At 37.3% G+C, this 12,349-nt stretch overlaps 1 protein-coding gene across 2 annotated transcripts in view; it reads left to right on the top strand.

Moving 5' to 3' along the window:
• IL18 (interleukin 18) overlaps positions 1 to 12,349 on the top strand; it is a 25,382-nt gene extending 13,033 nt beyond the window's left edge. The window contains exons 2-6 of one of the 2 annotated variants that reach the window (XM_069555008.1): positions 3,103 to 3,189; positions 4,087 to 4,098; positions 8,157 to 8,291; positions 9,101 to 9,234; positions 11,817 to 12,349. In XM_069555008.1, the coding sequence (XP_069411109.1) occupies positions 3,111 to 3,189; positions 4,087 to 4,098; positions 8,157 to 8,291; positions 9,101 to 9,234; positions 11,817 to 12,038 (582 nt within the window). In that variant the 5' untranslated portion in view covers positions 3,103 to 3,110 and the 3' untranslated portion in view covers positions 12,039 to 12,349. The remainder of the gene's footprint in view (positions 1 to 3,102; positions 3,190 to 4,086; positions 4,099 to 8,156; positions 8,292 to 9,100; positions 9,235 to 11,816) is intronic. The other variant, XM_069555007.1, reaches the window with a different exon arrangement.

Below are 12,349 nucleotides of genomic sequence, written 5' to 3'. Positions count from 1 at the left end.
TTGAAAACAAAAACACTAATTCAAAGAGATATATTCAAACCTATGTTTATTGCAGGATTATTCATAATAGGCAAGATATGGAAAATCCTAAAAGATAATGCTGTTAAAGTGCTATACTCAATATGCCAGCAAATTTGGAAAACTCAGCAGTGGCCACAGGACTGGAAAATTTCAGTTTTCATTCCAATTCCAAACAAAGGCAATGCCAAAGAGTGTTCAAACTACCACACAATTGCACTCATCTCACATGCTAGTAAAGTAATGCTCAAAATTTTCCAAGCTAGGCTTCAACAGTACATGAACCAGGAACTTCCAGAAACATTTAAGCTGGATTTAGAAAAGGCAGAGGAAACAGAGATCAAACTGCCAACATCCACTGGATCATAGAAAAAGCAAGAGAATTTCAAAGAAAAATCTACTTCTGCTTCATTGACTATGCTAAAGCCATTAACTGTGGGTCACAACAAACTGTGGAAAATTCTGAAACAGATGGGAATACCAGACCACCTTACCTGCCTACTGAGAAATCTGTAAGCAGGTCAAGAAGCAACAGTTACAACCGGACTTGGAACAATGAACTGGTTCCAGATTGGGAAAGGAGTACACCAAGGCTGTATACTGTTACCCTGCTTATTTAATTTATATGCAGAGTGCATCATATGAAATGCTAAGCTGATGAAGCAAAAGCTGGAATCAAGATTGCCGGGAGAAATATCAATAACCTCAAATATGCAGATGACACCACCCTTATGGCAGAAAGTGAAGAGGAACAATAGAGCCTCTTGATGAAAGTGAAAGAGGAGAGTGAAAGAGCTGGCTTAAAACTCAACATTCGGAAAACAAAGATTATGGCATCCAGGCCCATCACTTCATGGCAAATAGTTGGGGAAACAATAGAAACAGTGAGGACTTTATTTTCTTGGGCTCCAAAATCACTGCAGATGGTGACTGCAACCATGAAATTCAAAGATGCTTGCTCCTTGGAAGAAAAGCTATGACCAACCTAGATGGCATATTAAAAAACAGAGACGCTACTTTGCCAACAAAGTTCTGTCTAGTCAAAGCTATGGTTTTTCCAGTAGTCATGTACAGATGTGAGAGTTGGACCACAGAGAAAGCTGAGTGCCAAAGAATGGATGCTTTTGAACTGTGGTGTTGGAGAAGACTCTTGAGAGTCCCTTGGACTACAAGGAGATCCAACCAGTCAGTCCTAAATATTCATTGGAAGGATAGATGCTAAAGCTGAAGCTGAAGCTCCAATACTCTGGCCACCTGATGTGAAGAACTGACTCATTGGAAAAGACCCTGATGCTCGGAAACATTGAAGGCCGGAGGAGAAGGGGACAACAGAGGATGAGATGGTTCGATGGCATCACCAACTCAATGGACATGAGTTTGAGCAAGCTCCAGGAGTTGGTGATGAACAAGGAAGCCTGGTGTGCTCCTGTCCATGGGGTTACAAAGTGTCAGATACAACCGAGCAACTTAACTGAACTGAACAGGAAACAACATAAGTATCCATCAATGGATGAATGGGTAAAGAAGATGTGGTGTATATAATGGAATCAGTTCAGTTCAGTTCAGTTCAGTCGCTGAGCATCCACCTCCACCCAGGGATGGAGGAGCCTGGTGGGCTGCCATCTATGGGGTCGCACAGAGTTGGACACGACTGAAGCAACTTAGCAGCAGCAGCAATATGAGTTAAGTGTTTTCAACTGAGTTTTAATTTCCTCCTTCTTCTATATATGTTTGGCCTCTAGCAAACTGTGCTAGAAAAAATTTGAGTCACGTCTAAGTATAGGCGTATAAACCAGTTGACAACTTGGTCCTAACCATCTTCCTTGGAGGACCAACCATAACAGTCCTCAGGGAGCCATGGACCTCTGAAGTCTAGAGTAGAATTAATCATTTCTGTGACATGGACCCTCCCATGGCCAATCTGGTGAGTCTATGGAGTCCTTTTCAGAATCATGTTTTTATATGCATAAAATTAAATACCTAGGATTAGAAAGGAAATCCTTCATAATTAAAGAGTTACCAAAAAATTTTTAACAAATTTTAATAGGTTTATATGTGAGTCTTTATTTGTACATTAAATAACAAGATGTCACATTGAAAATAATAACTTCCATATGTTTCAAAGTAGTAATGAGCCATATTTCAAGGTCTCTGCAACAATTATAATACAGTAGAAAATATATATGTCTATTAATGATAGTCACAGATACTGTGTATAATACTGTGGTTTGATTCCTGAAGCATAATGGAAGGAACTGTTAAATTTCAGTTAGAAGTTGGTGAAAATATTTGTGTGGTTTTTTTTCCCCCATCCAAGTTCAAAGATTTCCCAGATTTAGAACCCTTGCTCAATAAACAAAGGTCTGGAAGGATACATACCATTTTGGAGTGAGGGTGGGTGGAGTGGAACAGAGGAAAAGAGCAAAAAAATTCTTAGCATTTTCAAATTCTATATTTGATTTTTTTTTTACAGAAAGATTGTATTTATGTATTACTTGTGCTAAAAGCATAACATAGTCCAGTCCAGACTCCAGATCAAAAGCTCCTCTGCCTCAGAGAGGGAGCCATCAAGAGGCAGAGCCCTTCAACCTTCTCCACCTCACCCCTACTCCAGGCAGAAACACCATTTTTAGCATTGCCTTGCCTTTAGCACTTTGACAGTGAAGTCACAGTCTTCAGTCTTTCACTCACAGAATCCCGTGGGTTGTAAGGCAGAGATGGAACCAGTCCCTAGTTAAAGGACAGGATTAGATGTGTTTCCTATGTTTATACTGATAATATATGTATATTTCTAACAAAATACCGGAATAGTAAATCAGTTCAATAATGGACAACTTATCCTCCCTTTATAATACCGTTTAATGAGAATATACTTCCGTTATCTAGATTTCAAATATCTAATGGTTTGCAAGAGTACATTTGAACACATGCATTCATAAACTGAAGATTCCTGTCATTTATTAAATGTCCAGAGTGTTCAGAAATTGGAGGTAGAACAGAACGAGGCTGTAAGTGGTAAAAGATTCCTTTTGTGTAAAAGGAATAATCACTACCTTTTAACAGATGACTGTTTGCTTTCACTAGGCATAAAGATGGCTGCAGAACCAGTAGAAGACAATTGCATCAGCTTTGTGGAAATGAAATTTATTAACAATACACTTTATTTTGTAGGTAAGTTCAAAACAGTGGGCCAAATACAGGGTTTAGACACATGTATTCAACTAGAGTTTGAGCAAGCTCCAGGAGATGGTGAAGGACAGGGTAGCCTGGTATGCCGCAGTCCATGGGGTCACAAAGAGTCGGGCATGACTGAGCAACTGAACAACAATTCAACTAGAAAATATGTTATAGACAAACTATTAAGTCACTTGTTTTTTGTTACCAGATTCCATTGTAATATACACACTTCCCTGGAAAAAAATATTGGGCCTCTAGAAATTAATCGTAGTATGTCCAAGGTCCCAATACTTTGTCCTGCCACCTCTCCCAGCAATTAGTTCATAGTAGCCCACCCAGAAGGTGGCTGCAGGTGCATGTCATGAAATTCCCACTAAATCAGATACGTTTGGGTAATACAATTTCCCAAAGCAAACTGGCAAATTACATAAGAGATATGTATCTTAAATCTAGAGTTCTGTGAGTTATTTTATGTAAATACATTTGACAAATAAAAACAGATTCTTACGATTAATCTTCCCTGGGCAAGTTGGGCTTCACTTGAAAGCTTCATAGAAAATTCTTTGGTGACTTTCCATCAAAGCAATAAATTTAAGATTAAAATCTATCACTTTAGAAAATTTCTTTTTAGCTACAAATTTAAATTTATGAATCCGAGATTTAGGTTTTATACCTACCATACCCAAGAACATACCAAGTCTAATTAGCTTCATTTTATGGAAACTTTTGGATGATTATATATTTTTATGGAGGCCAGCAAAGGCCATAAGCAGTAAGATATGGGTTTAAGAATACAGAGGGGCAGAAAAGAGTAATAAAAGGGTTTGTGAGAGGATATTCTGAGTTTAAATATAGAATTAACATATTTTGTTTCTTTTTTTCCCCCTTTAGCTGAAAATGGCGGTAAAGTATAACTTTATTTCTCTTTCTTTGCAAAATAGATAGCTACTTGAGTAAACATCCCACAGACACAGCCATAATACCATTCTCAGCTGATAGAAACTGATACCAGTCTATTTGAGAAGCTAATATTCCCTCAAAGGAATGTGTACTCACTAGCACTGCCTCGCAATAAAGACGACTATAAGGGATACAAAAAAGAATTTCCAACAAAATATGTTTCTCCCAGCTTAGGAAATTCTCAGCTATTAGAATCTCCAAAATAGACCTTGCCTGTTATGCAGATCCTGAGATTAGCAGAAAGTCATGTGTTCTCTGGTGTATATAGGAACAGGGTACTGAAGAATGAGAACTGTTGCCTAAAATCAGGAACACCTTCCTTCTTCAACCCTCCCCTTCAGAATGGTCTGGAAAGAAGCCTGGCAGGTTCCCAGGGTGCAGGCAATTCTGGAAGTAGTGGAGAAGGGGGAGGGTAGAGCAAACAGACCAGTGAGGTTGAGTCAGTAAGTCGTCCTAAGAAGTGAATGTACCCAACCCTTGTCCCTCTGGCGTTCAGAGAGGCTCATACCCATATAAAGCCTATGATCTCCTAACAGACACCCGAATTATTAAAGGTCACCAGTTTCTCATACTTTTCCTTAAAAATAGCACTTTCCCCATTCGTAGTGTGATCCCTACTAGACCAAAAATAGAAAACAGGGACTTTTGAAAAATACTATTCCTTTAGGTTTCTTTCTCTAGATTTATTGTGATACTATTGCCATATAGCTCCTCATGTTTCTGGAAGATTGCTCTACACCTATTTACTTGATTCAGCAAGTACTGGCATCTGTATCTCTGGCACTATGTTAGGCACTCCAATACAATGGTGAGCAAAACACAGTTCTAATGGGAGAAGCAGGCCCATTAGGAAGGCAATTGGAATGTGGAGTGTTAGAAAGGCCGGGAATGCTATGGGAGCACATAGAAGGGCACCTAACTTAGTCTAGTAGATTCTGGAAGGGCAATTTGAAGGAGGGACAGAATTGAAAAGTCAATAGGGGTTAGCCAAGAGAAGGTATTCTGGGCAGAGAGATGAACACATGCAAATATCAAGATGCAAAAGAAAGCATGGCACATACAAGGACTCGAGTTAGTCAGAATGGGAATAGAGCAGCAGTAGGAAAATAATGAGAGAGGAATGAAAAATAGGATGCAGATCCATAAGTTTCTCTTATTCTGATATATGGAATCTCAACCTTATGTTTGGGTTTTGGGGATTCATTAAGCACAATATGTATGATGTAGGATACAGATTAGTTTTCTGTAACAAAGAGATCCCAAAATATAGTAACTGGATAAGATTTTTTAAAAAAAACTTCTCTTGACTATAAATCCAAGTAGGCAGCAGTTCAGTATTAGTATGGCTGGATACAGCCTGATGATATTGGAATCTAAACTTTTTCTTTTTCTCTTCCATCATCCCCTAGTTGTTGAACTCATCTACATACTTGAAAATCTTCATCACACTTTCTGAACCTATATCCCAGCTAGCAAGAAAGTGTTCAAAATAAGAGGAAGACAGGTCTGCTCTTTTCAAAGAAAGGCTCTATTTAGAAGTTGTAAACATTAAGTCCACTCATATTCCATTGACTCAAATTTAGTCATATGGCACAAACTGCAAGGGAAATATGGAAAGTATAAATTTTATTCAAGGTGACCATGTCATTCATTAAAATTGAAAGATAACATGATCATATCTCTGAAGGTTAACTTTAGTTAAGATTGAATTTTAATTCCTTCTAGCTTCTATTCTATAAAGAATTGCCGTGTGGACAATAAAAGGGGGATGCCAATTAAGAGGCTATTATTGTAGTCCCTTTAAGAAATGATGGTGACATGAATTAAAATAGGCACAGTGGGGTGCCATTGAAGAGCTGTGAATGGATTAAAAACAAACGTGGAAAAATCAATAGGACATGTATTCTGAAGGGGATGGAAAGAAAGAAAAGATGATGCCTATGTTTTTTCACATAGGCAATCTGTACTATTCAGTGAAATAGGAAACACAGGAGGAAGAGCAAGGTGGAGAGGTTTGAGAGGCAAAGAGGAAGACAGATGATAGATTTAGTGATGGTGAATGATGATCTTATCTGTATGACTTCCTAGTGGAGATGTTCAGTAGATTTTTGGACATGTGGTTCTAAACTCAGGATAAAAATTTGAGCTGCACATGATGTGAGAGACATATAGAAATGTCATCTGGAGCTATAAGAGTAACAATGACAAATTGGAGGAAATGCGTAGCATGAGAAAGTAAAAGTCGTGGACTAAACTCTGAGGAATACCTATATTTAAAGGATTCAGTAGAAAGAGAACCTAACAAAGAACAGAGCAGAGTAGCCAGAGAGGAAGAAGAAAACCAGAGAATGCCCTGGAACCCCAGGAGAGCATTTCAGGACAGAGATAATAGGCACTGTGTTGAATTTTGCAGCCTTGAAAATCGATAGCCAGAAAGCATCTATTATAATTAGCAACAGGGAGTTTGGTGATCTTGGTGAAAGCAGTTTGATGGAAAAATGGAGCCAGTGAGTAGAAGCTTGCAATGAGTAGAATTGTGAATGGAAAGTAAGGAAATGATACATACAATTCTTACCAGAAGCTCAACTACTACAAGGAGGAAAGAAACAAGACAGGCTTTAGAGTGGGATTGATGGAGGTGCTTTAAATCTCAAAATGAAAAGCTTTATGTTGTTCTGATTATAAAAATATTTGTTTATAATAAATAATTCAGGCAATGAAGATTAGAAAATTAAGAAAAATTAAAACATGAAAAAAACCTCAAAATATTCATTGCTATTATTTTGATGTTTTATATATATATTAATAAAATACCATACTTAAACTTCTTTTTCTAATATAATATACATAGACATCTTCCCATGGCAGTTAATAATTATTTTAAATTATAATTATACTAAATTCATGATAATTCATAGTAAGGAAATATCAAAATCTATTTAATCAATTCCCAACTGATGAACATTTAAGTTGCGTCCAGTTTGTTTTTATTATTAAAGTCATCCCATAGGGACTTCCCTGGTGGTTCAGGGGCTAAGCTCCACGCTCCCAATGCAGGGGGCCTGGGTTCAATCCCTGGTCAGCAAACTATATCCCACATGCCGCAACTAAGAGTTCCCACAACGAAGATCCTACATAGCCAAATAAATAAAAAATTTTTAAAAAGTCACCCCATAAACATTCTTGTAGAGAAATATTTACATGTTTGTCTGCTATTTCCTCAGGATAAAATACAGTAAGTAAAATTGCTGAGTCGATGGAAGAGAGGGAATGATTGATTCATTGAAAGTAGATGTTACACACAGATGAATTTGGCCTTAGATACCAGAAGAGGCCCCCTTTTCACATATCCCTTGAGACGAGAAGGGTAGAGGAAATAAGAGGTGATGCCCTAGTTAAGTTTGTAAGTGAAGTAGCAGGAAATCATTTGCTGAAAGTGAAAGCAGAGATGATGGTGTAGAGATCCTGAGGATAACGAAGAAGGCTTCAAATTGCAGCTATGGACTATGGAAGAGAATGTTGAACCAGAAAAGAAGGTTCGTTATAGCACCAATTTGTACATTTGTATGACTGGTTACCAGCAGTGCATTCAGCAGCCAGGTTTAGAGTTCTGCAGTGGAAAGACAAATGAGTTTGGGATTTAAGACAGTGGCAAAAGGGTATAAATGATGAATCATGAGGTCCAGGCTGCATAGAGAAGGAAGGGAAGATAGGAAGAAAATCAAGAGTCAGGAAAAAGTGAAAGAAAAGTATTAAGAAGACTAAAAAGATAGAAGATTGTGGTCAAAAGCAGGATATTCGAAGATTTAAAAAATAGAGTGGTTCTGAGTAATAACATGAATCAAGGTGCCCCTGGAAGTCCATTTAAAAACACTGTACAATTTTACCTTAGCTTCTAATACAGAAAATTGTGATTGTTATTAAAAACTGGAATGTGTAGTATACCTATTTGTAAACTTGGGGAAAAAAATTTTTTTAATGAGATTTCATGTGCATTTTAGAAGACCTGGAATCAGATCACTTTGGCAAGCTTGAACCTAAGCTCTCAATCATACGAAATTTGAACGACCAAGTTCTCTTCATTAGCCAGGGAAATCAACCTGTCTTTGAGGATATGCCTGATTCTGACTGTTCAGGTATTTTTAATATACATTTGTAAATATGGAAATAACAAGCTACTTCTTCTTATTCCGTTTAACTGCTTTCATTTTCTGTGATAGACAGTAGCTTACATGAAAAGTCATAGTGGTGTAATTTCACTGACAAGAAACTTTATAGGGAATCCATATTTTTTAGTTGGGCTGAAAAAATGGTGCAATAAAGATAGTGCTAGGGGTCACACTGTTTGAACCTATCCTTGAATCGTCAATCCCTTCACTATAATAGCATTAACTCTATGTGATCTTCATTGAGTTGGATCCTTAATATCTGCTGGTGATAGCTGAAACTGCTGATAACATTTTCAAAACTAAACATTAAATATAAATATATAAGCACTGCAAGTAAGTCTGTCTCCCACCAGAAATTTAGAGTGCCTTAGAAAATGTATAAGTTTACTGTGCCTTCCGGGGTATGAATTTCAAATATGAGACTTTAGGCAGAGTGGGAAAAGTGAATGGTGCACTCTTGAAAAATGCTGAATTTTTATCTTAACAGATAGAGCTTTAATATTCTATTTAGTGTTAAAAGTTAAAGACAATCTTTTAAAATTCAGAATATTTCTAACATACTTTAAAAAGCTGCTGTATTTGTATTTTAATACATACTTAAATATGTTTTAAAGAATGTATGAATCACTGTATATAGTCTCCTGCTAAGTGGCTGAATCTCAGAGTATGGGATTGGAAATGGGCCTATTAAGGATTATCTTTTGACTAACTCCCTTAAATACTTATTTGCAAAAATTCTTCTAACTAATGTTCTTATTTATTAATGTTTATTTCAGATAATGCACCCCAGACCATATTTATCATATATATGTATAAGGACAGCCTCACTAGAGGTCTGGCTGTAACCATCTCTGTGCAGTGTAAGAAAATGTCTACTCTCTCCTGTGAGAACAAAATTATTTCCTTTAAGGTAAGACTGACCCTTAATTTGTTTTAGTCATATTTATGTGCAAAATTAGAAAGCCCAAATATCCCCAGTCCCACCTTTTGTCTGGACAAGAATAGCAAGAAGTAGAGAACCATTAAAATCATTACTGAAAATTGTTAAACTCTTTAACCTACTGTAGTAACATCATAGTTTTTTGGAGTTTGCCATAGGGAAAGAGGGTCTTCAACACTTGTTTCATAATCCAGGTCTTCTGAATAATCAACCTATAGATAAACAATAACAGAATAATTTATGAATTATTTTATTTTAAGAACTACATGTGATTTTCCAGAATAAGTCCTGCTGCAAGGAATGAAGTTAATAGTTCTTCTGTAAATGCTCTACTATATAAACTATGATGATAATATTTTAACCCCTAATCATTTTGTTCCTGCTTCTTAGCCTAAGTCTTGATATAACCTTGCAACATAACATTCAGTTGATATATATTATTTTTAATGTTAATCTAAGTGACCAAAATTAATAGGATCAGTTGTAAAGCAATGGTATGATGAATCTCAAAGCCAGATATAAATTCTTTTTGGCCACTGCTTTTTTCTCTATTCTCCATCATTATTTTTCTCTATTTTTTTCATTATTATTAAATAAACAACCAACTATAGATATAGGTTGACTCAGAAAACTTTCCTCCCAGTGAGAGCAGCCAGGGGATGCTCACATATTGGCAGTATTTCAAAAGGGAATCTCATGTCATGAAGACTTTCTGAGTGGAGATTTGCCAATAAAGAACTACAATAAAGATCACCCAGTTCCCACTGAAAGTTAAAGTAAGACCTTCACAGACATGCAAAGGAGCAACTTGGGACAGAGGGAAAAGCCACACTAAAATATAATCCAAGTAAGATCAGTGCATCTGTAACAAATAGAGCCTCCAAAAAAAAACCCTTAGTCATTCCCTTCCAAGCAAAGTACCACCCCTTCAAGTGACAGTATGGAATCCCTGTTCCCTGATCTGACAGTCAGGAAGCTCAGTTACTGTAATGGCTTTAGAAGCCTGGAGGTAGACAGACACGGTGGAGAGGATTAAGCAAGTTGTTACTTAGCAACAAAATCAGAAGGGAAGGAGGGAGATGGCCAAGCTCAAGCCATGTGGGATAGAGGAAAACTAATTCAGCTGCGAGATAGAATCAGAAACTGGGAAAAGCCTGATCTATATGTAAGTGGGGGCTTCCCTGGTGGCTCAGATGGTCAAGAATCTGCCTGGAATGCAGGAGACCCAGGTTCAATCCCTGGGTTGGGAAGATCCCCTGGAGAAGGGAATGGCTACCCACTCCAGTATTCTTGCCTGAGAAATCCCACGGACAGAGGAGCCTGGTGGGCTGTAGTCCATGAGATCACAGAGAGTCAGACATGACTAAGCAACTAACTCTTCACTTTCACATGTAAATAGACTCTTACTGAGCAACTGGGGGCAGTGTCAGGAAGATGAACATAGTTCTTGGCAAATAGAAAGGGAGAACTAGTTTATAGTGTCATTAAATCAGATTCACACTTGTTGATAAAGGACAAAGGTCAAGAGTTATGGCTTTATAAATTCCAGTTGAGAAGTTTAGAGGGGAAATCCAGGTCCTTTCAGGCATCTAAGGAGGATACCAGAATGCTGTTTTGGGTTTGGAGGGCTCTTTGTCAGTCCTTGGTTAGGATCATGAAGATCTTTGCTACCAGTGGGTGAAAATAAAGTTCAAATATTCTACTGGTTCTGGGATTAACATGGAAAGAACCTGAAGAGGTGCTCATATTTTCTAGTCCATCCTGAAAAGTATGCATGATGCGCTAATGGGGAAAGCACAGGCAGTACTATCAGTTAAGTGATCAGCAGGGCTATAGTTTCAAGAGATCTAGCCATTCTTCGGAAAACCCCATTCTGCCACTTAGATGTAGGAATCAGCATGTGACCTCCCAGGGCAGGGTCCAGCCAAGAGACAGACTACTTCCAGGACAGAAATTCAAGACTACTATGGAAATGAAATGCTTGGCAGGGAAGCACCAAAAGTTGCTGACCAAGACCTGGAACAAGTAACAGGTCTATTTATAGCCAGTTTCGGTTCTTGTCTCCACTGAAGGAAGCAGCTGAGATTCCTGCTCCTTCCTGTCTCTCTCATAGTTGATTCACAAACTGGAGCTACCCTAGGCTCATGGCTGAAGGTCATCAAAGTCTACAGCTGTGAATGGTTGAAGAAGACAGGAACTGATATTAGCCTAAAAGGGCTGTGGCCTTTGCTAGAACTTTACTTCATCTTGAGCAAATAATGGACTCCACTGAATGGGAAAGGAGAGAAGGAAATCATCTGATGGATATATTGGGAAAAACAGAGGCCTGGACCTAAATATGCATTACATAGTGGGGAAAGCCAAAGTGGTCAAGAAGAATGGAAGATTAGAGATTAAGAGGGAGGGGAGATCAGTATTCCTACATTCAGAGATTTTTTTTCTTAATTCTTGAGAATATGAACTTCTTTAGTTCTATACAATATTTCAAAATAAATTGCACATATTCAAATCAGTCATGTCCTAAAAAAATTAAGCAATTTTTTTCTTTCTAGGAAATGAATCCTCCTGATAACATTGATAATGAAGGAAGTGACATCATATTCTTTCAGAGAAGTGTTCCAGGACATGATGATAAGATACAATTTGAGTCTTCATTGTACAAAGGGTACTTTCTAGCTTGTAAAAAAGAGAATGACCTTTTCAAACTCATTTTGAAAAGACAGGATGATAATAGAGATAAATCTATAATGTTCACTGTTCAAAACCAGAACTAGAAATTAAAATGGCATAGTTTGAACTGTCTGAGTTTTTACCTTTCAAAAAGATTATGAGTTTGAATGTGTAATTATAATGATAAAATGAATAATGATCTCAAAGATGTCACTGAAAAATTAATAATAAGCTTTTGAAAAATTAAATTGACTTCCTCTCATCCAGGTGAATAAAATATCTCTATAGTGTAAAAAGAATGAATAGTTTGAAAACGCATTGTACAGTGTTAGCTGGAAAATAGATTATATTCAATAGAAATGTTTCGAAACTTTGGGGTTATTGATCCTAATGATGAATAAAATTGATACTTGAA

Source organism: Ovis canadensis, chromosome 15 (assembly GCF_042477335.2).
Source record: "Ovis canadensis isolate MfBH-ARS-UI-01 breed Bighorn chromosome 15, ARS-UI_OviCan_v2, whole genome shotgun sequence".
NCBI lineage: Eukaryota > Metazoa > Chordata > Mammalia > Artiodactyla > Bovidae > Ovis > Ovis canadensis.
Note: the sequence above shows the minus strand (reverse complement) of the source record. Positions and strands in the feature narration are given on the sequence as shown.